We start from the raw sequence: 25,105 nt of genomic DNA, 5'->3' as shown, positions 1-25,105 counted from the left end.
ATGCGCTTGCGTTTGGACTGGGTTACTTTAGCGTTAACCAGAATCCTTTTCTAGTCCCGTCGTCTAAGCCAATGGCTGAGTGGCGGGGGCGGGTGTAAGGTGACTGACCTCACCCTAGGCAAATGACAATGAAGGAAATGGAGGTGCCCCGTTTTGGTGGGAGCTAGAGGAAGTGCCGCTGCATTGGGGCGGAGCCAGCCACCAGACGCCGGGAGGGGATTAGCCGTAACCGGATTGAATGGCAGCCGACGTGGGCATTGGCCACCGGCTGCAGGAATTCAGGCCTGATGTCTGGGTTAGAGTCCCCGGAGGCCGGCCGGGTAAGCCAGGCACGTGGCCTGCTTGAGGCCTTGGAGACGGGTGCTTCCGGGGGTGGGGTGGCCCCAAAGCTAGAGGAAACTCAGGGATCCTCTCATATCCTCTCCTCTTTCCATCCGGGGATCTAGAGTCTTTACTTCTCTTCCAGAACGCATGGAACCGGCTCTCCTACCAACTCAAGGGTCTAGATTTCCTCCCAGGACCGAGGGATCCTAGACTCTTAATTCGACACCCTACATCAGCTTCACATAAGGTCCTTGGATCCGAACTCCAATCGCTTCTCGGCCTTTTGGCTAAGATCAAGTGGATCCGAGCTCCAAGTTCTTATCTAGGCCCTCAGTTTATTTTCTGGACCCAGGCAACTTCCAGGCTTCCAATTCCCGTTCAAGACTAAGAGGCCCAAGCTACTCCCGCCCTCCCCCCACCCCCCACAGGACCCAGGTATCCAGATGCCCAGATGCCCTCCTGAACCCAGATACTCCAGACACGGCCAGCAGAAACCATCTGTTTATTCCTCATTGTCTCCAAATTCACCCTTTTGCCATGGAATCAGGACAAGTCGCAGCAAGCCAAACTGGAGTCCAGACTAGTCCCAGGCTGCACCCAGGAGAGAAGGCCCAGGAATTTTCTGACCCAGTCAACCAGCCTGCTTCTCCTGACAAATCTGCCCTCGGTCCGGAGCCTGGAAGGCCCTTTAGGGCCAGGGGACACTGGATCTTCCCCTCCATTTCTGCCCAGGGTATGTTGCCTAGTTCACTGCTTATACTCCCAGGGTCTTCTTCATGGCTTCATACACCACGTAGCTGATGCCGCCTGCAGGCAACACCTTCAGTAATGTGGGGGTCATGCCTCGGTATAGTCCTGGCCAGCCCTGCTGGGCCAGGATCCTCCGGAAGACTCCACACATGGTGGGGTTCGAACCCTCCACAGTGTCTGTGGGGACAGAGGCAAGCTCAGGGCCTGGGCCAGAGATGACTTGGCATCAAGGGGTAGGGAGTGGGGCGCTGGAATGTTGGGAGGTGGGGACTGAAGCCAGGAGCAGAGGGTCTAGGGTGTTAGCGGAAAAGAAGCTTGGAAGCCTTTCAGAGGAAATTGGTCAGTTTACAGAGAGTGAGGAATTTTCAGGATTTGTTTTAGGAAACATCTTAGAAAACATTGCAACTTCATTATTCATTGGAAGGACTGATGCTAAACTGAAGCTCCAGTACTTTGACCAACTCATTGGAAAAGACCCTGATGCTGGGAAAGATTGAGGGCGGGAGGAGAAGGAGGCAACAGAGGCTGAAATGGTTGGATTGGCATCACCGACTCAATAGACGTGAGTTTGAGCAAACTCCAGGAGATGGTGAAGGACAGGGAAGCCTGGCAGGCTGCAGTCCATGGGGTCACAAAGAGTCAGACACAACTTAGCGACTGAACAGCAACAAAGATCTGTTAGAGCTTTGCAGTGTGCTCAGGGGTAGTTTGGGAACATTTTCAAGATCAAGGTGGTAAGCTAAGAACCTGTTTGGGTATTTGAGGATTTGTTTAGGAGTTTGAGAGCCCATGTGTGGGAAGCACATTTGGGGAGTTCCCAGGATACTGGGGGAGGTGGTTATGAGTTTGGGAATGTCTATGTCAGTTTTCAAAAATTTAGGAACCATTTGCCTTTTGGAGCCAGATGAGGCCTGAGTCTGATTTGGACAAGTTGGGGGGTCATTTGGGGACTATATGTCTTGAGGTCAGTATGGGGGCCTGAGTCACATTCAAGGAGGTTTGTGGGAGTCCTTTGGGAGCTGGGTATTCATTTTAGTGATATGTAGGGTTACTTGAAGGGACTGGGATCAGGTTTGGGGGTGAGTGTAAGTTTGGGTGGGTACAGGGGTTAGCAAAGATGGCCAGGATCAGATATGGAGAGTCTGGGAGTCAGTTTGTGTGTGTGTTGGAGGGGTGATGAGAAAGTTCAGAGAGCAGAGGCAAGGGGTGGTGGTACTCAAGGTTGCCGAAAGGGCCAGGCTGACCTTGGGCTTGCATCCTGGTGCGCACCAAAGTCAGCGGGTAACTGGCCATCTGTCCACAGGTGGTGGACAGTGTCACAGACGATAGACTGACCAGGCCACTAGGGTCCTTCATGTCCTTGCCTGACTTCAGCCAAAGACACTTGAGCATCTAGGAGAGAAGAAGGCCAGGAGGAAGCTCTCCACGGGCCTGGGTTCACACGCCCCTGCCACCCCCTCTGAGGGACCCACACCTCATAGACGGCCAGGTCGGTGCAGGCATACGGGATGATGCCAAGCATGTTGGGGAGGTACCCGCGGTAAAGGGCGCGAGTGCCCTCCTGCTCCAGGATCTGCCTGGCACAGTCCAGCAGCCCCTTGTACTGGCCAGTCCGGCGCAGGGTCAGCCGCGTCTTCAGCACCTGGGGAGGGTGAGGAGTAAGGCGGCTTATTTGAGCCTCAATGACCCCCCAGCACAGGAGGCAACCGCTCAAGAATGCACACAGCTGGGTTTCAAACCCAGCTGCCTCGGCCTGTAAGTGCTCTCAAAGGGTGAGGGAGGGATTTCATCGGCAGTTCAGTGGTTAAGACTCCATGCTTCCACTGCAGGGGGCACAGGTTTGATTCCTGGTTGGGGAACTTAAGGGGGCTTGCCAGGTGGCACTAGTGGTAAAGAACCCGGCTGCCAACACAGGAGACATAAGAGATGCAGGTTCAATCCCTGGGTCAGGAAGATCCCCTGGAGAAGGAAATGGCAACGTGCTTCAGTATTCTTGCCTGGAGAATCCCATGGACAGAGGAGCCTGGTGGACTACAATCCATGGGGTCACATAGAGTCAGACACAACTGAAGAGACTTAACATGCACTCACGGGGAACTAAGATCCTGCGTAATATGAGATACAGCCAAGAAAATTAATAAAACTAAAAAAAAAAAAAGATGAGAGAAGTGATGTGAGCTGAGTGGGGTCTGCAGCGGCCCTAACCCAGCCAAACTTGCCCTACCTGGACCCCAGGTAGGCAGATCTGCCAGTTTTCCCAAGGAAGCCAGAAACTGAAGTTTTTATGAAATGCCCCAACATCAAAATTTTGGCAACTCAACAGTTGTGGAAAAGACAGCACACCGTGTGTGGCAGGCAAAATTAGGTGGTCCCCATGGTTCCGGTCCCCCTTATACACATGCTTTGTTTAATGGCCTCCCTTTGCCCTTGAAAATGGTCTATACCTGTGAGCGTGATGGACTGTGACTCTCTTGGATCAGGGTACACAAAGCACAAAGGCAGAGGGATTTTGCAGATATAATAAAGCCCCTAACCAGTTAACTTTATTTTTTAGATGTTTTTTAATTGGCATTTAATTGCTTTACAATGTTGCCTTAGTTCCTGCTGGACAGTGAAGTGAATCAGCTTTACATGTACATATATTCCCTTCCTCTTGGATCTCCCTCCCACCTGCCCCCATCCCACCCATTTCCATCACAGAGGTGAGCTTCCTGTGTCACCAGTTGACTTAAGTTAATCAAGAGAAATCATCGTGGGTGGGCCTGACTCAATCAGGTGAGCCCTTTAAAAGAGTCAGAAGAAGAGATTGAAGGTTCAGAAACAGTTCTGGATTGGCGTTTTATATCTTGGCCATGCTTCTCGGCTCGCAAGATGTTAGTTCCCCAACCAGAGACTGAACTCAGGCCCATGGCAGTGAAAAAAGTGTGGAATCCTAACCGTTAGACTGTAAGGCAGCTCCCCAGGGTTGGTCTCAAACAAACTGCTATGGAGAGGACCACAGGGCAGGGAACAGTGGGTAGCCTCTGGGAGTTGAGGACTGTCAGTCCTACAACCATAAGAAAATGAGACCTGGTAATAATCAGGAAGCTTGGCAGAGGACGCCCAAGCCTCAGATGGGTTCATTGGTAGCCCAACCGACTGACACCTTGATTTCCCCCTGATCAAATCCTGAACTGAGGACCCGACTAGCCAGTGCCCAGACATGACCCACGGAAACAATGAGATAATAAATCTGTATCATTTTAAAAGCTCTTGAGTGTGGTAATTTGTTATGTAACAATGAAAAACACAGATGCAAACTATTATATATAGAATGGTAAAGAAGATTCTACTGTATAGCACAGGGAACTTTATTCCATATCCTTTAATTAGCCCTAATGGAAAAGATATATTTTTTTCTTTAATGTATTTATTAAAAATTGCATACGGATGACTGAGTCACCTTGCCATGCAGGAGAAATTAACACAACATTATAAATCAACTAATTTTCAAAAAACAAAAACACGAAGAAACTCAACCAGACAAGGGCAAGAATTATGTGAAGAAAGCTTTAAAAGACTGTTTAGAGGACAAAAAAGGAGACTTGACCAAATGGATGTGTTCTTGGATATGTAGACCCAATATTGTATAGAAAGTGAAAATGAAAATTTTAGTTGCTCAGTCATGTCTGACTCTGCAGCCCCATGGACTGTAGTCTGTCAGGCTCCTCTTCCATGAAATTCTCCAAGCAAGAATACTGGTGTGGGTTGCCATTCCTTCCTCCAGGGGATCTCCCCAACCCAGGGATCAAACTTGGATCTTCTGCATTGCAAGCAGGAGCCACTATCTGAGCCACCAGATGGCAATAATCTCTAAACTCATTTGAGTTTAGAGTAAATGAGTAAAAAACAAATACCAATGTGTGATTTTGTTTTCTGAACACGGCAGATTACTTCTAACGTTTTAAAAGGAAAAAAAAAATCAATGGAGATTAGCCTGGAAAACTAATAAGAGAAGGGATAGAGAAAAATAAGGCATAATATCAAGCCTCAAAAGTGAAACACTGGGCTGGGACTTCCCTGGGTGTCCAATGGTTAAGACCCTAATCCAGTGTAGGGGGCGAGCATTCAACACCTTGTTGAACATATGCCACAGGGTGCTGCCAAAAGAAAAAAAGGGGGCAAAAATATATAGACAGTAACATGATCAGTGGTTGTTAGGGACTGGAGGAAGGAGGGAGAGGTGAATAAGTGTAGTACAATGACTTTTTAGGGCAGTGGAATTTTTCTGCATGATGCTAGTATGGTGGCTACGTGTCATACGTTTGTCAAAACCCATAGCAAGTCACAGCACCAAGGGTGAACCCTGATGTCAACCATTGCCTTTAGTTAATAATAATGTATCAATATTAGCTCATCAATTGTAACCAATGTACCACCCAAATTCAAGTTGTTATTGATAGCGGAAACTTCGTATGTAAGCCAAGATATATATGGGAATGCTCTTGTCCTTTTTACCTAATTTTCCTGTAAACCTAAAACTGTGCTACAAAATAAAGCCTGCTCATTTAAAAAAATTAGAAGATTATTTAAAATTAAAAAAAAAAAATTAGAAGTGCATGAAGAGAACCCGAGTGTCAAGAAAAGAAACAGTGAAAGTGTTAGTCACTCAGTCATGTCCAACTCTGCAACCCCATGGGCTGTAGCCCACCAGGCTTCTCTGTCCACGGGGATTCTCCAGGTAAGAATACTGGAGTGGGTTGCTATTCCCTTCTCCAGGGGATCTTCGCGACCCAGGGATTGAACCCAAGAAGAAAAAGTTCGGAAATAAACCCAGGAACTTCCCTGGTGGTCCAGTGGTCTGGCTTCTACTGCAGGGGGCACAGGTTCCATCTCTGGTGGGGGAACTAAAGATCCCATGTGTCAGGTGATATGCCAACAAAACAGAACAAACGAACCCCACCAAAACAAATATACCAAGGAATATAGGAATTTGGGGCTTCCCCAGTGGCTCAGCAGCAAAGAATCCACCTGCATTGCAGGAGCTGCAGGTTCAATCCCTGGGTCGGGAAGATTCCTTGGAGGGGGACCTACCCCCGCCAAGTATTCCTGCCTGGAGAATCCCCACGGACAGAGGAGCCTGGCAGGCTACAGTCCTTGGGGTTGCAAGGAGTCAGACACAACTGAAGCAACTGAGCATGTGGGCATAAAGGAATTTAGTAAATTACAGTGGTAGCATCTTGGGTCATTGATGATGGAGAGGAGAGGACCCATTCAGTAAATAGTGTTGAGATGACTGGGTAAGCCATCTGGAATACAACTTTGATATGTGTCTTACATAAAGAGGAGGAGGAGGGGGCAGGGAAGGAGGAAGCCATAGCAGCTGCCACCCAATCATCTTGTTTCATCTTCTATGGGGCAGATACTCTTACCTCCATGGGGTTGATGAGCGTCTGGGAAGTGGCCACAGCCAGAGAGCCGGCAAGGAGACGTTCCTGAAAGGGTGGGGACTCGTGCACTCCGCAGAAGTAGTTTTTACACTGGGATGGGAGAGAGGAATGTGAGAACTAGCCTCCTTTCCTTCCTGAAACTCACCCAGGGGAAGAGGTGTGGGACCTGGAGGATGAAAGTATGTTTTGGGAGCTTCTCTGGTGGCTCAGTGGTAGAGAATCTGCCTGCCAATGCAGGAGATGGGGGTTTGATCCCTGATGCGGCAAGATTCCACATGCCTCGGGGCAACTAAGCACAGGCGCCAAAACTACTGAGCCTGTGCTTGAGAGCCCGGGAGCCGCAACTCCTGAAGCCCGTGCTCTAGATGGGGTCACTCTGCAACAAGACCCCTAGAGCCCTTACTCTGCGATAAGAGAAGCCACTGAAATGAGCAGTCTGCACACCACAACTGAAGAAAGCAAAGAGGAGCCTCCACTCGCGACTACTAGAGAAAGCCCATGCACAGCAACGAAGACCCAGCACAGCCAAAAAGAAATACATTAAAATTCTTTTTGTAAAAGTATGTTTTGGATAAACATCTGGGCTTTAGGGGGTTGTGGGTACTCGGAGAGGTGACAGCCTGAGGGTGGGGCTGGGGAAAGCAGACCATCCCCTCCCCACCCACCTGTTCGAAGACTGAGAACTTGATGGCGTACTCCGGAGCAATCTTGAGCACGTTGATACCATTGCCCCTCCAGAGTGAACGGGCGCCCCCTTCCTGGATCAGGCTTCGGAGACCTCCCAGCAGATTCATGAAATTCTTCTTGGAGGAGTAGACCTGGAAATATGGAGCCCCTGTCAGCCCTCCGAGGAGCCCCTCACGTCATCTCCATTCAGCCCCCATCTTTTTTGGGGGGGCATGTGGGACCTTCGTTCCCTGCTAAGTCACTTCAGTCGTGTCCAACTCTTTGCAACCCTATGGATTATAGCCCGCCAGCTGTCCATGGGATTCTCCAGGCAAGAATACTGAAGCGGGTTGCCATTTCCTTCCCCAGGGGATCTTCCCAACCCAGGGATTGAACCCGCATCTCTTATGTCTCCTGCATTGGCAGGTGGGTTCTTTACCACTAGCGGCGCCACCTGGGAGGCCCTGACCAGGGATCAAACCCGTGCCTCCTGCAGTGGGAGCACGGAGTGCTAACCACTGTCGGACTGCCAGGGAAGTCCTGCCCCCTTCTAACTCCAGCTCCACTCCCAACTCCACCCTTGTCTCTCTTTCGATTTACATACCCCCTCCCTGAACTCCATCAGCTCCACCCCCATCCATCCCCACCCCAATGGGCCCAGCGCCATGGTCCCCACACACCTGCATGTACACCTTGGCACGGTCCAGAGGGGCGGTGCCCGTGCGGGACACTGCCCCAGCCATGGCTCCCGAGAGGAGGAACTTCCACAAGGCGCCCTCATTACCCACTTCCAGGACGTCCACGGGGACCATCAGCTGCTCCCCTGTGTCCAGCACCTGCAGGACAGACCCAGCTCCCGCCCACACTCCTCCAGGCTGGAGGTCCTTCTCCTGACACATCTCTAGGACCTGCCCTCCCCCTCGGCTCCAGCCCAAGGCTTGCCCTGGTCCCCACAGCTTCCAGGTGGCATTCTACCCAGGCCAGCTTGGAGGGGAGTGGGCCATACAGAGAGGGCGGGCAGGGCGACCTTCTCCCTCTGCAGTTCCAGCTGCAGGTTCTTCAGGGCCTGTGGTTCCCAAGCTCACCTGCTGCGATGGGAGATGCTCCGGTTCTCTTTCCCCCAGGTGCCCAAACACGTACCCGTATACATGGGTACAGCCCAGGTTCCGGGAGGGGGCTGGGGGTGGGGCTGGGGGACCGGTTTTGGTGAAGAAAGCCTTGACCCTCTTAAACAGGTTCTGGACTCGCAAGCTGGGCTTCTGAGCTTGCTCCGGTTGGGCTCCCATCATAGCTGGAGGGTCAGGACACTCAGGCTCAAAACTCTGGCCAGAAGTTGGCCCACCCAGCAACTGTGTGGGAGGGGTGCTTTGTAAATTTGGGTCCCAGGGGATGATAAGGTCACAGTGGCCCTTGTGACCTCATTGCATATGGCAGACAGAGTGAGTGTCTCCTCCCCATCCCCACCAGAGGTCCAGATCACAATTGCTCTAAACCCACGAACGTGTTACGTTATGTGGCAATTTAAGGGAGAGGGAGTGGATTAAATTTGCAGATAGAATTCAGATTATTAATCAGCTGATGGGGAGATGGAAAGATGACTCTGGATTCACCACAGGGGCTCAATGTAATCTCACAAGTTCTTCAACAGGGAAAAGGGAGACAGAAGAGTCAGTGTTAGAGGGATTGGAGGTGAGAAAGACTCCACAGGCTGTTGCTGACTTTGAGGATGGAGGAAGAAGGCCACCCCAGTTAGCAGATTCTCCCCTGGAGCTTCCAGAAGGGGCCAGCCTTGCAGACAGCCTAATTTTAGCCCAGTGAGCTCCATGTCAGGCTTCTGACCTCCACAACAATGTGTTGTTTTAATCCACTAAGTTCATGGTCCTTGTAACAGCAGCCACAGGAAACGGACACATTGCCTTTCATTGTCATGTCAACAGGAGATGGAAATGGGGGAGAAGGGGAAGTCTTCAGAGTTCTGAGAGAGAGAGACGCACCGTCAGTCCCTGAAGCGACACGGGCATAGGTTTGGAGTCAGAGGTTCCCAAGTTTGGATTCCATCTCAGACTCTTCTCGCTGTGTGACCTTGGGGTCCCTGCTTTACTTCTCTGAGCTTCAGTTTCCCCATCTGGAGATTGGAAGTCATGATTGGCTCTACCACACAGCATTGTCAATAGGATCCAGTGAGACCCTTTGTTGGGAGCATCTCCATTGTCCAAGTTGTCTGATCAAAACCCCCGATGTCATCCTCGATTCCTCCTTTTCTCTCTTGCGCAGTCTGTCACTACATCCTGTGGGCTTAACCTTCAAAGTATATCGAGAATCTGGCTGCTTCTTATCATGTACATGGCTACCACCTTGGTCCAGCCCATTGTCACTTACCTGCACCAGTGCAGTGGCCTGCACCCCTGTCCCCCAGCTCCAGGCCTAACGGTTTAAAGTCTGTCTTCCCTGCAGCGACCACCAGAGGGCGCACATGAGTACCTGAGTCAGGGCCCACCCCTCCTCCCCGCACAGCCCTCCAGGGCTTCCACCTACCCGCCCAGAGTCCTCCTCGCAGCCCACAAAGTCCTGCTCTTCTTGCCCCATCCGCTCCCAGCCCGCCCCTCCTCCCTCTCTCCCACTAGCTCACTCCGCTGCAAACAGGCCTCCTCGCTGTTCCTCCAACACACCAGGCATGATGCTGCCCGGGGACCTTTGCACCTGCTGTGCCCTCTGCCTGGGATGCTGTTTCCCTAGGCACCCCTCCCTCACCATTTAAAACTCTTTATTCAAACATTACCTTCTCCTCGACCACCCTTGTTGTTATCATTGTTTAGTCGCTAAGTCGTGGCCCACACTTTTGCGACCCTATGGACTGTAGCCCGCCAGGCTCATCTGTCCGTGGATTTTCCAGGCAAGAATACTGGAGTGGGTTGCCATTTCCTTCTTCAGGGGATCTTCCCGACCCAGGGATCGAACCTGCATCTCCTGCATTGGCAGGTGGATTCTTTACCACTGAGCCACCTGGGAAGCCCTAAAATAGAATATTACTCAGCCTTAAGAAGGAAGGAGATTCTAACACCTGCTGCAACATGGATGACCCTTGAGGACATGATGCCCAGTGAAATAAACCAGACAGAAAAGGGTACATAATTGCATGATTCCAGTTCTAGGAGGTCCCAGAGGAGTCAAATCCGGAGACAGGAAGTAGATGGTGGGCCCAGGGACTGGGGAAGGGAATGAGGAATGAGTGTTTAATGAGGACAGAGTTTCAGTTTGGGAAAATGAGAAAGTCCTGGAGATGGATGGTGGGGATGGTTGCATGACAATATGATGTACTTAATGTCATAGAACTGTGCACTTAAAAATTGGTTGAAAGAGTACATTTTATGTAACGTGTATTTTACCACAATAGAAAAATATTTAATTTTCTTGTGGTTTTAAGCCTCTTGTTTTTGATACCTTTTTACAGTAGCCCAAGGAAAAGAACACACTTGTGTAATTAGAAAAACATACAGGACAAATTAGGAGGGCTCTGGAATGTGGACTTGCCCCTGCACCCACTTTACAGATGTGGAAACTGAGGCTCATGGAGTCATCTCCTGGTCTCCGTGAATGACGGATGACAACCCATATGTCTTCCCTGTGAGTAGTTAGAGGTGCTCCCACATCCACCCACCCCCTTTCAGTAAAAACCACAATGAGAGAGCTTAGAAAATGTATTCCTTTGTTCTTTTCCTTTGAAATAACAGGCACTGGCAGGGCACAGGCAGGGAGGTGGGCGCAGTGTGGGTGGGGGAGGTGGAGGCATTGGGGGAGGGCGTCCTCCCGCCCCCAAACATCCCAGTTCCTCTTTCACAGTCCTTGAATGGGGTTCCCCAAGGACTTGGAAGGAATGGAGAGGGGGTTCCCCAATGATACTAAGCTCAGTATCCAAATATAAAGTGCAGAAGGTACAGGGTGGGGTTTTGGGGCAAGTGGGGGGATGGGTTGTCAACTCCTCTCTGGTAGAAAAATAGACCTGGAGTGAATTTGGGGGCTTAGGGGGGGTGGGGCTTTGTTTTGCATCCTCGGTTTGCTGCTCCTGGTTTCCAACTCTGAAGCCTGGGGAGGGGCTGGCAGTGCTGGGGTGTGTGTGGGGTCCCCTTAATGTGTTCCCAGCTTCAGATTGCCTGCTTGCCAGCCCTAAGAGAAGGGAGCCAGGCTCTGGGGATTGTGATCAGCCTATAGGTGGGAAGAGGGTGTGAGACCAGCAGAGTGCTGGAGGAGCACTTGAGCATGCCATTCCCCCACCCCAACCCTGCCCAGGCCTAGGGGCATGTCCGTGCTGGGGAGCTGGGGGTCCGGCGTCTGTGTAGGGCCTGGGAGGGATGTCTCCTCCCCCTGCCAGCATCAGGTGTGTCAGGACAGTGGGCACATCCTGTGGGTTTTCAAGCTGGGAGGCTGGGACCTGGGCTTCCTGCAGGCTCCAAGGACTGTAGGGTTTGTGCCATGGGGGAAGGTCTCTGGTGTGTGTCTGGAACAGGGGCGTGTGGGATCCAGGGTGCTAACTGGCCTAGTAGGAGCTAGCTGGGGGCTCTGAGCTTTCGAGGTCCAGTGCCTGGGAAGGTTCAGGTCGGAGATCAGGGGTTAAGGGTTGGCATCCAGGGCCTAGAGGTGGCAGGGTCTGCCTCTGATGGGTGAAGTCTTAACATCCAAGGCCTGTGGTGCAGGGACCTGGGGTCCTACAGCTGTAGTCGCCTGGAACCGCTCCTCTGCCATCGGGCTCACGAGGTTGTGGTTTGAGGAGTGAGGATCTGGCAGGTCAGGGCTTGGGAATCTGGGGTCCGTGGTTGGGGGTGTTGAGGGAATGATGCTTGAAATGTGGGGATCGGGGAGTTGAAGCAGCAGGATCTGGGACCCTGTGTTGAGGTAAAGGGATTCAGGAATCCAGCGGTTGGAGGGAGGGGATTCAGGCTCCAGCGGATGGGGTCCCAGGATCTAGGTCTCGCATTGTCAGGATACTGTGGCTGAGGTTTCTTGAGATCCAGAGTCCAGTGGTTGAGCTTGGAGACCCAGGACTTGAAGCAGAAGATCTAGGATCCGCCAGTTTAGGGCTAGGGATCTAGGATCCAGCACTGCCTGAGGACACTGGATCCGGTGCCTGAGGCAGCTGGTGGGGGGCGGTTAGATACTGGGTGGGTGCTGCTGTGGTTGGGGTGTCAGGATCCATTAACTGGCTTGTGGGGGGTCCAGTGGTTAAGACATGGAGGTCCAGCACTCAGTACGGGGGTGAGGGGACAGGAAAACATGGGATCCAGTGGCTGAAGTATGGGGATCCTGTGGTTTGAATGGTAGGGTGGGGGGAGGACCTGGGATCCACTGGCTGTCTCTTCGGTCTCCAGTGGCCCAGGTGTAGGGGGACATCATGACTGAGGTGAGGGATCTGGGGGAGGGGAGGTGGGTTCTGGGTCCCTCACCTGGACGTGACCCCCAGGGCCTGCTTCATGTTCTCGTAGACCACATAGGAGATGCTCACAGCAGGGATAACCTTCATGAAGTTGGGGGCAATGCCCCGGTAGAGGCCCCGCACGCCCTCCTGGGATAGGATGTGACGGAGGAGACCCAGCATGGAGAGCTGGGGGGCTCCCTCAATGGAGGCTGGGGAGGGGTGGGGAGGTCAGGTAAGGCCAGAGGTCCCCCTCTCACTTCCCCCTCTTTCCCCACCACCCCCACCAGGGCTGGGCCAGGCGGTCATTGCAGCAAGAGGGACTAACAGTTGGAAGTCCCAACTACCACTCCAAGTTGGGGCTTCTACTGGCCTTGGACTTGGCTGCTCAACTTTTCACCCCAATCTGGAGGGCCCACATTTGGGGATGATAAGAAACAGAGCAGGTATGTGTGGAAGGGGAAGTCGGAGAGGACAGAGAAATGTCCTCTTCTTGGAGCTCCATCCCTTCGCTCTTCTCTCAGCTAAACTCTGACTCATCCTTCCATCCTCCATCCCAAACCAGCTCTTCAGGGGAGCCCTTCTTGGTGCCCCAAGTCTGAGTCTGGCTTTTTCCCCACCCCTTCATTCAACCCTAAATCCATACTTAATTTTGGGATGATTTATTAAGCACCTTCCCCTCCAGCCTGGAAGCCCTTTGAGGGTTGGGAGACTACATATGTGTTATGTGTGGATAACCCCTGGCAAAAACCCCAACACAAATGCTAAAATCCTTGTAGAAATTCTCAAAAAAAAAAAAAAAAAAAAAAAAAAGATTGAGGGATAGTAGAGGGGAGAAAAAAAGGAAAAAAACCTCAAAAAACAATCCAGAGAAACACAATAGAACAACTGTAGCCTGTAGCCCGGCCCTGTTGCTCCCTGGCCTTGCTATAACCCAGCCTTGCAAATTAGAACTCAAAGAACCCGCCCAGAAAGCTTGCCTCCCAACTGAGATCACTGGGATGCTCATCCAGTACTGACTGTGTCTGTTCTCCCGCTTAGGATAAGGGGCTCCCATTCCAGTGTCACAAAAGTGTAAACTGCGGCCCTTTTGCGGTCCTGACCAGAGAAAAGTCAGGACTTGAGTCAAGGCCAATCCAAATTCCAGGAGGATCCCGGCCTGGGACTCTGCTTTCTCAGGAGGAGGAGCTGGGGGATGGGGAGATGGGCCCGAGTCGTGAGACCTTCCCTGTCTCCTCGTCCCACCCAGGCCTCACCTTGGGCCTGCATGCGGGTCCGGACCAGGGCCAGCGGGTAGCTGGCTATCTGGCCGCACGTGCTGGAGATGGTGCCACAGGCCAGGAGGACGAGGATGCCCGGGTCAGCTGAGTCGTGGCTATACTGCTGGAGCCACTGGTTCTTCAGGGTCTGGGAGGGGCGGAGAAGGAAGGAGGGTGGGAGGGAGCTAGGGGACACCAGGACCCTGCTGGCTGGCTTCTGTATCCTCTGACAGTTGGTCTTAGCCATGCAGGCTCTTTTTTAGACCTCACCTAAAGGGGACTTCCCTGGTGGTCCGGTGGTTAAGACTGTGCACTTCTAATGTAGGGGGCCTGGATTCCAGCCAGTTCCCAGTGGGGGAACTAAGACCCCACATGCCTGCTGCACCGTGGGGCCAAAAACCAAAAAAAAAAACCTCACCTAGACTCTTTCTGGGCTTCCCTGATGACTCAGATGGTAAAAGATCTGCCTGCGATATGGGAGACCTGAGTTTGATCCCTGGGTGGGGAAGATTCCCTGGAGAAGGAAATGGCTACCCATTCCAGTACTCTTGCCTGGAAAATCCCATGGACGGAGGAGCCTGGTGGGCTACAGTCCATGGGGTTGCAAAAAGTCAGATGCAACTGTGCACACTCACAGACCCTCTCTGGTATGTGGAATAATGGCCCCCTATTGTTCCTGCCCTCATCCCTGGAATCTGTGAATAGGATACTTTCCGTGGCAAAAGGGACTTTGCAAACAGGATTAAGTTAAAAATCTGGAGGTGGGAGATTATCCTAGAGCTTTCAAGTGGGCCCGATGTCATCACAAGTCTTCTAAAAGTCAGAGAAGGAGATGTGATGACAGAAACAGACACGAGAGACTTGAGGTGGCGGAAGAGGCCGTGTTGCTGACCTTGAAGATGGAGAAGGGGCCACGAGCCAATGAACGTGGGCCGCCAGAAACTGGAAAATGTAAGAAAACGGATTCTCTCCTAGAGCCTCCTAAAGGAAAGAAGCCTTGCTGACACCTTGATTTTAGCCCAATTAGACCTATTTTATGGGTTTCTCTGGTGGCTCAGTAAAGAATCCCCCTGCCAATCAGGAAACATGGGTTCAATCCCTGGGTCGGGAAGATCCCCTGGAAAAGGAAATGGCAATCCACTCCAGTATTCTTGCCTGGAAAATTCCATGGACAGAAGAACCTGGCAGGCTACAGTCCGTAGAGTTGTAAAGAGTCAGATATGACTGATATGACTAAATAACAATTACTATCCCCATTTCACTGATGAGAAACCGAGGCTCAAGGGAAGTTACTTGCCCAAAGCCACAAGATAAAGGTGACAATCAACATTCAGAGTCAACCCCAAGTCCAGAGCTATGCTCTTGGCCAATCCCTTCTGAGGCCTTCTGTGAGGCCTCTGTAAGTCCAGGATCTTTTTTCTGACCTTGGGACTGGAAAGGCTCATAGGTTGCATTTCCTGAGTCAATCTTAATCCATTGCTAATGGCTTCCCAGAACTGTGCTAAGACAGACTGAAGTGTGATACTGGATTGGTGATGTCTGGTCTGGGCATGGAAGGGGCAAATGAGAAGTATTTACTATACTGACTTTGGGGCTAGAGTTGCATTAGCCAATTAGATGTTTCATGAGTTTTTAAGAACAGTTCTGTTAAAAAGAGGTTTTAACACCTGGGTAAGTATGGCCAACTTATGTGCTTAAAAAAGAGTAAATAATGTTTCTGCAGGACTTCTCAGAGTCTTTAAGAGACTAATTAAGATCTTGAAATGTCAAGAAGGCACAGGGCCTCTCAAACTACTTAGACCTCTGAAATCCCTTTTGGGGTGAAGAATGAATGATATAAGGCTGTGTCTTATATCTGCTCAGGAGTCTTAATGGCTTCCTATCACCTTTGGGAGAAACCCAAACTCGTGATCTTTGAGTCCTTGCTGACGTCAACTCTGTCCAGCCACTCAGGACTTCCACTCTTCAACAGCAAAACAACCAATCAATCTAATCAAAAAATGGGCCGAAGACCTAAAAAGACATTTCTCCAAAGAAGACATTTAGATGGCCCACGGGAATGTGAAAAGATGCTCAATGTTGCTAATTATTGGAGAAATGTAAATCAAAACTACAGTGATGTATCACCTCACACTGGTCAGAGTGGCCATCATTTAAGAGTCTACAAATAATAAATGCTGGAGAGGGTGTGGAGAAAAGGAAACCTTCCTACACTTTTGGAGGGAATATAAGTTGGTATAACTACTGTGGAAAACAGTATGGAGGTTCCTTAAAAAACTAAAAATAGAGCTGCCATTTGATCCAGCAACCCCACTCCTGGGCATATATTTGGACAAAACTATAATTTGAAAAGATACATCCACCACTATTCACAATAGTTGAGACAGGGAAATAAATGTCCACTGACCATATAAATACTTAAATAAGTACCATATAAGATGTGGTACTTATATACAATGAACTACTAGTCATCCATAAAAAAGGATGAAATAATGCCATTTGCAGCAACATGGATGGACCTAGAGATGATCATGCTAAGTGAAGTAAGTCAGACAGAGAAAGACAAATACCATGTGATATCACTTGTATGTGGAATCTAAAATACTATACAAATGAACTTATCTATGAAACAGAAACAGACTCCAGACCCAGAAAAAAAAACTTATGGTTACCAAAAGGGAAAAGTGAGAGGGGAGGGATAAATTTGGAGTTTGGGATTAGCAGATACAAACTGTTTGTGTGTGTCAGTAGCTCAGTTGTGTCTGACTTTTTGCAACCCCATGGACTGTAGCCCACCAGGCTCCTCTGTGGATTTCTCCAGGCAAGAATACTGGAGCAGGTTGCCATTTCCTTCTCCAAGGGATCTTCCTGATCCAGGGATCGAACGCAGGTCTCCTGCATTGCAGGAAGATTCTTTATCATCTGAGCTACAGGGAAGTCCCATAGATACAAACTACAGTATATAAAATAAACAACAAGGTTCTACTGTATAGTACAAGGAACTATATTCTATATCTTGCAGTAAGCTGTAATAGAAAAAAAAAAGAGACTTTCACTCCTTCAAGAGACCAAATTCATTCCTGTGTTTGGTCCTTGGCATTGGCTATGCCCTCTGCTTTGTTCACACTCTCTTTTGATATATATTCAACACATCACTCCAGCATCACCTCTCAGAGGCATTCCCAGCCATGCCTCCTCCTGCCCACAGTTACTTTCGATTATACATTCTCTTTGTTGTCTTCTGAGAACTTTTCAGGATCTGAAACTATTTATTTGCTGGTTTACTGCCTTCTTTGTTCACTGGAGGGGTATCCCAGGAGGACAAGAATTATGTTGTACTCTTTGAATGCATGCGTTGGAAGGACTGACGCTGAAGCTCCAATACTTCGGCCATGTGAGCAAACAGCTGATTCACTGGAAAAGACCCTGATGCTGGGAAAGATGGAGGGCAAGAGGAGAAGGGGGTGACAGAGGATGAGATAGTTGGATGGTATCACTGACTCAATGGATGTGAGTTTGAGCAAACTCAGGGAGATAGTGAAGGACAGGAAAGCCTGGTGTGCTGCAGTCCATGGGGTCACACAGAGTCAGACACAATTTGGCAACTGAACAACAACCTTGAATGCAGCAGCCAGCGCAGTGCCAGGCACTTATGGATGCTTAGGAAACAGTTGCTAAACCAACAAATGAATGAATGAATGAAGCTTTATCTCATTTGGCTATGTAGATGCTGGGTGCTGGTAGGGTAGGTAGGGTTGGCATGTATGGGGCATCTCAGATCAGGACCAGCTGTGTCATTTGTGGGACCCAGTGCGAAATAAAAATAAGGGAGGTTCCCTGTTCAAAAATTACTGAAAATTTTAAGACGGGATTTTCCTGGTGGTCCAGAGGTTAAGAACCCACCTGCCAGCGCAAAGGACATGAGTTTGATCCCTGGTCTGGGAAGATCCCACATGTCACAGGGCAACTAAGCCCGTGAGCCACAACTACTGAGCCTGAGATCTAGAGCCCAAGGGCCATAACCCCTGAAGCCCACGCACCCTAGAGCCTGTGCTCTGCAACAAGAGAAGCCACTGCAATGAGAAACCTGTGCACCGCAACTAGAGAGCAGCCCTCGCATGCCACAACTAGAGAAGGCATGAATGCAGCAATGAGGACCCAGGGCAGCCAAAATTAAATAAACAAATGAAAAGAAAAACAAATTCAAGATGGCAACAGCAAAGCATTCAACCAAGCCCAGGACCCTTTTGAGTTGGCAACTGGACAGGTTGCCCACCCAGGAAGCTGGGCTGGATACAAACATCGGGGCAGGGATGCCTGGGGACTTCTGTGCCAGGAGACCCTGGTGATCCTTCCAGGAGATGGGAAAAGCAATGGATGAGGCCCCTGGAAGAGAAACAGCAAAAACTCCCAGCTCCTTCCTCTCCTGCTAAAGGTCCCAAGATGCTGACCATGGGGTGTGGATTTTATAGTGACGATGGACACCGAAATGGGCAGACCTTAAAGAAAACATTGGCTTGGCAGTAGAGGCATGTTTGACCCATGTTTTGGGAGGAGATGGGCATCTTTGAAGCTCAGCTTTGCCTGCTCCCTTGATTCTCTGAACTGGAGTGGTCCCCAACTTTCACATGTCCTGAGACCTGGGAAGACCAAACTACAGATGGAAGGTTCTTGTGGTAGGAAGTGGAAGAATGGCAGGGGATGGGGGTCCAATGCCTGAAAAGGTTCCCCAGGATCCCATGGCCCATGGTGCTTTGCTTCTCCACCTATAGCTATGGAGGTCAACTGATTCAGACCCCCAGGGAGAGCAGACCCCACCCAGAGAAGGGAGTGCCACAGACCTCATAGACGGCCAGGTCGATGCCCGCGTAGGGGATGATGCCCAGAACGTTGGGCAGGTAGCCACGGTAGAAGGCACGGGGACCTTCTCTCTCCAGGATCTGCCACGCACAGTCCAGCAGCCCCTTGTACTGGCCCGTCCGGCGAAGGGTCAGCCGCGTCTTCAGCACCTGGGGAGAACCCGGTTATCCCTGGAAAAGCTGCCTTTGGAATCACAACATCCAGGAATGAAGACAGCTGGGTGGAGACACCCTGAGAATAATTGAATTAAAAAGAACCACTTGCTCTAGAATCTATCTTCTGCCTCCAAACTCTATACTGACAAATTGTTACATCTATCAGGGTTGCTTGTGGCACCCACTGCTAACTGTCTCCCAATATCCCTTAGCAATAGAATCTGTTATTTTCAGCAAGCACACAGTCTCTAGAAATATAGACTACATTTTTCAGCTTCCCTAGGTGTGTGGCCATGTGACTGAGTCCTAGCCGATGAAGGTGAAGAAGTATGTAAGGCTTTCAGAAAGCATCCTTAAAGTCAGGGAGGTGTTCCTTCCTTTGTTTTTCCTTCTTGGCTGGAATGTGGATGCTGTAACTGGAGCACAAGTAGCCATTTTGGTCCATAAGGAGGGTGCTGCATGCTGAGGTGGTAGAACAAGATAGATTCTTGTTCTCCAACACTCTGAAGCCACTTATACCACCCCTGAACTGCTCACCTCTGGACTTCATTTACATGATTTAAGTTTTCTATCACTCTAATCCTAACTGATGCCTGGTACAACCTGAAACTTGAAATGATTTCTCCAAAAACAGTTTCACTTGGAAATGATTCCCTTGGGGACAAGCATCCTGGAAACCAGGATCCTTAAAAGAGGCATATCCATCAGTGGCTGGCCCCCACAACTGTCATCTAAACAGTTAAACCAACACTGATCAAACCAGCCAATGCTGAAGGAAATCAACCCTGATTATCCACTGGAAGGACTGATGCTGAAGCTCCAGCACTTTGGCCACCTGATGTGAAGCATCGACTCACTGGAAAAGACCCTGATGCTGGGAATGACTGAGGGCAGGAGGAGAAGGGGGCCCTTCTCGTGCAGAGGATGAGATGGTTGGATGGCATCATTGACTCAATGGACATGAGTTTGAGCAAACTGGAGATAGTGAAGGACAGGGAAGCCTGGTGTGCTTCAGTCCATGGGGTCGCAGAGTCAGATACGACTGAGCTGAGAGTCAGATACGACAAACCAGTACTGTCCCCAGAAATCACATGTCAAACTGTGATACCCAGACCAGCTACACAAGAAACAGCATTGCTGTAATGAGTCTGAATCAGGAAGAGACAAAGTGATCACCCAATGCTTAGTGGATCAATGTGAAGTGGATCATCCCACTTCACACCTTGGAGTGAAACGGTGATTGCAGACCTCCCACAGTACAACGAGGTCTCTGCCAGGGCTCCTCCTTACCTCCATGGGGTAGATGATGGTTTGGGCTGTGGCACCAGCCAGGGAGCCAGCCACAAAGCGCTCCTGCACGTGCAGTGTCTCCTGTTGCCCCCGGATGGCCCGCTTGATCTGAGAGGGAGACACAGAGGTGGCGGGACCTCAGGGCTTGGCCTTCTGTGGGTTTGAACTTCCCCTCTGCTGTCCTTCTGCTGGGGGCGTCCCGTAGGGGAGCAGATGCCTACTCCCGGGGACCTGCAGACATTCCCGCACCCCCGGGCCAATCCTGCAGACGCCATGTCTACAGTCCATCCTCCCCACACCTGCCCTCACCTGCTCATAGGCCATGAACTTGATCGCTGACTCAGGTGCAATCTTGAGCACATTAATCCCGTTGCCACGCCACAGGGAGCGCACGCCCCCCTCTTGGATCATGCTCCAGAGGCCCCCCAGGATGTTCAGCCGGTTGGTCTTGGAGGCGTGGACCTGGGTGGGGGGAGACAAGGTGGCTTCGGGGTCCCTTCCAGGGGTCCAGGCCTGGGGAAAGGAGGGGGTGGGTCTCTCCAGGGTCTCTCACCTGCATGAAGACCTTGAGGCGGTCCAGAGGGGCTGTGCCTGTCCGGGACACGGCACCTGCCACCGCGCCCGCCACCAGCTGCTTCCACCACATGCCAGTCAGCTTCTCCTGCTCCGAGAACTCATCCGGGACAGTCAGGCACTCGCCAATATCCAGGACCTGGGGATGCAGAGGTTGGGGGTGTCATGACCCACTGGGGCTGGGAAGATGTGACCCTGCTCTAAACTGGGGCATCTCCCCCATGAATTCTAGGATACCCAGAGAGTCCACCAGTCCAAGAGATCTCTCTCAGATCCCTACCAGATCTAGCCCTGCAGTCTCCATGAGAGGTAACATCCTTCCTGGGGACCTCCACCAAATCCCATCAAAGCCTCCTATTCAAGCCTCTGCTCCATAAAGATCCCTCCAGGGCCAATGAAATCCCTCTGCAGGATTCCATCCATAGGGTCTCTCACATAAGGATTCCAGAAGATTCCTCCAGGGCCACACAAGATCCTTTCAGGGGCTTCCCATATCAGGAGCCCAGAGACTCTCTCCTGGGGTCTCCCCCTGATCTCACAGGTCTCCCCCACAGAGATCATCCGCCCTCTAGCGCCCTCTAGTATCTCCACTTGTGGACTTCTTAACCAAGCCCCTCATAGGTCTCCCAGGGTGGGAATCTGGATCTCTCAAGAGATTCTCAGCAGATCCCAAGGATGGATTCCCTCCAGATGCCATCAGATCCTATCAGAAGCATCAGTTAGGGATTCCCATCCCAGAAATGACAATCCAGTGCACTTCTTCCCTCAATTTCTAATGGATCCCATCAGACCCTCCAAAAACAGTGGCTTCCTAACTTGTCTTTTCAGCAGCAGAATTCTTTATTGGGCAGAACTAGAAACCAGCAGAAGGAGAGCTGCGTGGGTAGAAGGTGGGAGACCAGATGCCCCATCTGGTGAGCCCTCTCTTGCCTAACTCCCCAAGGCCCCACAGTAAGCCTGAAGGGCTCCCATCAGCTCCCATCAGCTCCCAGAGCCCCAGATGGAGGAAGAGGAGAGCAGAACCTCACCCTCAGGCTGCTCCCAGTGGCTCCTCCCACTAGAGTGCCGATCCAGCCCCTGCCCCTATGCCTTGGGAAAGAGAGGTCCCGACCACCAGGCTGGGATCGTCACCCCCACCTCACCGTGGAATGCTTCCAAAAATACAGCACATCTTCCACGTTCTCCAGCGAATGCAACAGGAAGTGGTCACGCCACTCCTGCCAGTCAATGGTCATGGTGCCATCACGGTCCATGCTGGTGGGGAGAGGGGCACAGGTGGGACAGAATCAGTGCCTGGGGCTGGGAGGTGAGTTGAGGGAGGTGGGAGATTCTGGTTTGTTTGGGGAGGAGACTGAGCTCCTTGACACTGTGAAGCCCCCCATTTTACAGAGGGGCACACTGAGGCTCAGAGAGGAAAAGCAACTGGCCCAAGATCTCAGCTCCACTCCCTCCCTGGGATTGGGTCCAGGGCTCAGAGGCTCGAGGTGGCTGAGGGGGTCTCAGGGATCTGAGTTACCTGGGATTGTGGACCCAGCCACTCACCTGTGCAGGATTTTCTCTGCCTGTTCCAGCGAGATGGAAATGCCCAGGGCTCGGAAACTCTGCTGGATCTCAGAGACATCAATCTGACCTGGGGAGGGGGCCCAAGGGGGGGACCCCGAGTCAGAGGACCAGAATGGACTGGGGATGTCTAACAAGACCAGGGCACACAGGAACCCAAGGTGAGGTGTGTGGCAGGGTTGTGGTGAGGGTCCCTTGACCCATTGGGATCAGAGAGGTGGAATTGGTTCATATTGGGAGGGACTTGCATTTGCTGAATGAATGAAGGATTAAGTCCAGGGGTAATTATTGGGGTTCCCATGCCACAGGGAGTTGAGGCCATATTGGACATCCAGAAAATACGATGGGGGTGGCTCTGTCTCACAGGGAATCCAGAAGCAATGTGGGGAGGGGAATCTTTGCACCACAAATAATATGACTAATAAATAATAGGGTCCCACCCATTAGGAAAAGGAGGTGGGATAGACCAGCTGGGCCCTGAACCACCTAGCTGAGGGTGAGGAGAGCTCCCGAAATAGCCTGTGAGTCATCAGGGAGAAGCGGCCCTCCCCGCTTCCTCCTGGCATTGCCAGTTCTAACCTCACTGGGGTCTCCAGGGCCCCCACAGCCCCATCCCCTGGCCTTACCATCCTGATTCTGGTCCAGACTGTGGAACAGAAGTAAAAGGCGCTGTTCCCGCTCCTGCAGGTAGAGGATAAACTCCTCCAGGTCAAGGCCGCCATCTGGGTCACTGTCACCCTCAGGGGGGATGCCCTGGCAGGGGAGAAAGGTCAGAGGGAGCTCCTAAAAGCTGCTCCCACAATGTGGGGCATGACAAGCTTATGTCCCAGGAACCTGGGCCCACCACCCTGCCATCAGCTCTCCCCTCAACAAGATGCCCAAGGCCATGGTAGGTCTGTGAGGTGGACAGCAGTTATCCAACTTTCCTGGTGAGCAAAATGAGGCTCATCAAGGTCAAGTAACTTGCCCAAGGTTACAGAGCTGGGAAGTAGGTAGGTGGATTTGGGTTCTTGTTTCTGCAACCTGTCCTTCCAGCTGTCTCTTACTAGGACTTGTCTGAGTGGCAGTTTCAAGAGCTCTCACTGGAGATGGCACTGAGAGATGTGGTAGCAAGGACACAACCACACTGAGCATCCACTGGGCCTCTGTTTACCCATCTGTAAAGTGGGAGGGTGACTGGAGGTCTCAGGGTTCTATGGAGACAGTCCAGTGGCATGTGGGTCTTCAGGTGTAGAGGGATTGGGGTCAAGTTCCTGCTTGGATAGGATCATCCCCAGCTGAGGGCAGCCTCAGATAGGATTGGGTCCTTGGCTGGGACAACTTGGGGCATTGAGCCAAGTCCTAGAAAGGACAGGGAAGGGAATGTAAACATAGAGTCTGGGGCAGCTGCCTGGGAGAGTAGTGGGTGCCCAGAGCCGGGTAGGAGGGAGGGGAGGGCATGTTTCCTGTAGGTGGGTGCAGGCCATGTCTCTGGGTTGTGCAAAGAGTTCAGAGGAGGGTGTGTCCAGGGCAGTGGGCAGAAAAGCGCACGTGGCCCCATTCCCTGGCAGACATCCTCCACCCAGAGGGAGGAGGGGGACAGGTTTGGCAGCCTGGACTGCAGGCCTGGGGCCTTGGTGGTCCTATCTTGAGCGATCCCGTTAGGCCCGGACACGGGCGGGCACGGGCAAAGAGACAGGGACGCTCAAGCTAGGCACAGGCTGTCACGGGCGACTCGCGGCGCTCCATTCAGGGGCTCAGATTACCCGGCGCCAGTAGGGCCCAGCGCCGCGCACCAGGAGGGGTATCCCAGCGGGGGTACCTGTTGGGCGCCGCGGTCCGGATCGCCCCCGCCCAGCCGGGCCAGTCCCTGGCGCAACTCGCGAATGTCCACGCGACCATCCTTGTTACTGTCCAGCTCTTCGAAGAGGCGACCCCAGCGCTGACGCCGCTCGGCATCGCCCGGGCCCCCCCGCATGGCGCCAGCCCGGGGGGGAGGGGAGGCCCGGCAGCGGCGGCCTCAGCGGGGGCTTGACGGCTCCCCCTCCCCCCCGGGGCCCCGCAGGGCCAGCTCCGCGGCCACAGCCACCGCAGCCTCCGCGCTGCCTGCCGGGCTCCGGCACTTGTAGGAGGCGGTGACTGCTAGCCGTCGCCGCCCGCGCCAGAACTTGCTTCTCCTTCCCCGACCCGCTTTGGGGGGGAGGGGGCTGAGGGCGGAGCTGGGGGGTGGGGTGGGTCAGGGATGCCCCGGTATTAGCACAACCTAGGGAGCACCACATTCATTCTGGAAATGGAGTGGCTGGAGAGAGCAATATCTCAGGTCTGGTTTCGTAGCTCCCTTTCCACGTGCCTCAGTTTACCCTCTGCCCAAGGAGGCGAGGTAAGGAGATCTCAAGGATTGGGTTACGTAATCCCGTTCCACTTGACCTCCCGCCTTTACTAATTTTCATCAGGAACTAAAGTTCTCTTTTTTCCTAGACGTTCTCAAGGACCAACTCTGCGCCATCTAGGCCTGCAACAGCCCTCCCGCTCCAATCACATTCCCTACGCGGCCACTGAAGCACAATATCTAGCCGTGCTGTCATCCCGCCCGTGCGCCTCCTTTCTCGGTTCCACTCAGCCTGGGAAACGGAAGATCAACGCGTCGGGCTGCTGCAAAGTCGGTTTCCTATTGGCCAGAGCCGCAAGAGCTGTGCCCGCCCGTCCCGCCTCTCCCACCCACCTAGGCGGGGCCTCCCCACTGACCGAGGGCAGCCTGCTGCCCCGCGGCCCCTGGCTCTCCAGGAAGTCTTAAAGGGGCCCCGACCCGATCCGGACACCGAGAAAATTGCTTTCTCCCGACCTGCCTGGGGA

The 25,105-nt window shown here is 52.1% G+C and overlaps 2 protein-coding genes across 4 annotated transcripts; both read right to left on the bottom strand.

Moving 5' to 3' along the window:
- Positions 1-71: 71 nt before the first annotated feature.
- On the bottom strand, positions 72-9,755 carry SLC25A41 (solute carrier family 25 member 41). Its single transcript, XM_065919120.1, has 9 exons — positions 9,701-9,755; positions 9,549-9,617; positions 8,255-8,460; positions 7,850-8,005; positions 7,169-7,321; positions 6,486-6,593; positions 2,549-2,716; positions 2,319-2,466; positions 72-1,251 (listed from the first exon to the last, which is right to left on the bottom strand). Exons 1-9 carry the CDS (start codon positions 9,753-9,755, stop codon positions 1,079-1,081), a joined length of 1,236 nt encoding a protein of 411 aa, XP_065775192.1. The 3' UTR covers positions 72-1,078.
- A 1,103-nt stretch (positions 9,756-10,858) lies between these two features.
- Positions 10,859-24,436, bottom strand: LOC136155803 (mitochondrial adenyl nucleotide antiporter SLC25A23). Of its 3 annotated transcripts, none has more exons than XM_065917923.1 (11): positions 24,075-24,432; positions 22,900-23,026; positions 22,256-22,343; positions 21,856-21,967; positions 20,694-20,852; positions 20,450-20,602; positions 20,141-20,248; positions 18,677-18,844; positions 13,833-13,983; positions 12,608-12,788; positions 10,859-12,223 (listed from the first exon to the last, which is right to left on the bottom strand). In XM_065917923.1, the coding sequence occupies exons 1-11, from the start codon at positions 24,228-24,230 to the stop codon at positions 12,100-12,102; spliced, it is 1,527 nt and encodes a 508-aa protein (XP_065773995.1). In that variant the 5' UTR covers positions 24,231-24,432; the 3' UTR covers positions 10,859-12,099. The 3 variants fall into 3 exon arrangements, with proteins under 3 accessions (XP_065773995.1, XP_065773996.1, XP_065773997.1); XM_065917924.1 differs by having other exon boundaries at positions 10,859-12,252; positions 24,075-24,431; XM_065917925.1 differs by lacking the exons at positions 10,859-12,223; positions 12,608-12,788; positions 13,833-13,983 and adding an exon at positions 17,277-18,221 and having other exon boundaries at positions 24,075-24,436.
- Between the last annotated feature and the right edge of the window lie 669 nt (positions 24,437-25,105).

This window comes from Muntiacus reevesi, chromosome 1, assembly GCF_963930625.1.
Source record: "Muntiacus reevesi chromosome 1, mMunRee1.1, whole genome shotgun sequence".
Lineage (NCBI taxonomy): Eukaryota > Metazoa > Chordata > Mammalia > Artiodactyla > Cervidae > Muntiacus > Muntiacus reevesi.
Note: the sequence above shows the minus strand (reverse complement) of the source record. Positions and strands in the feature narration are given on the sequence as shown.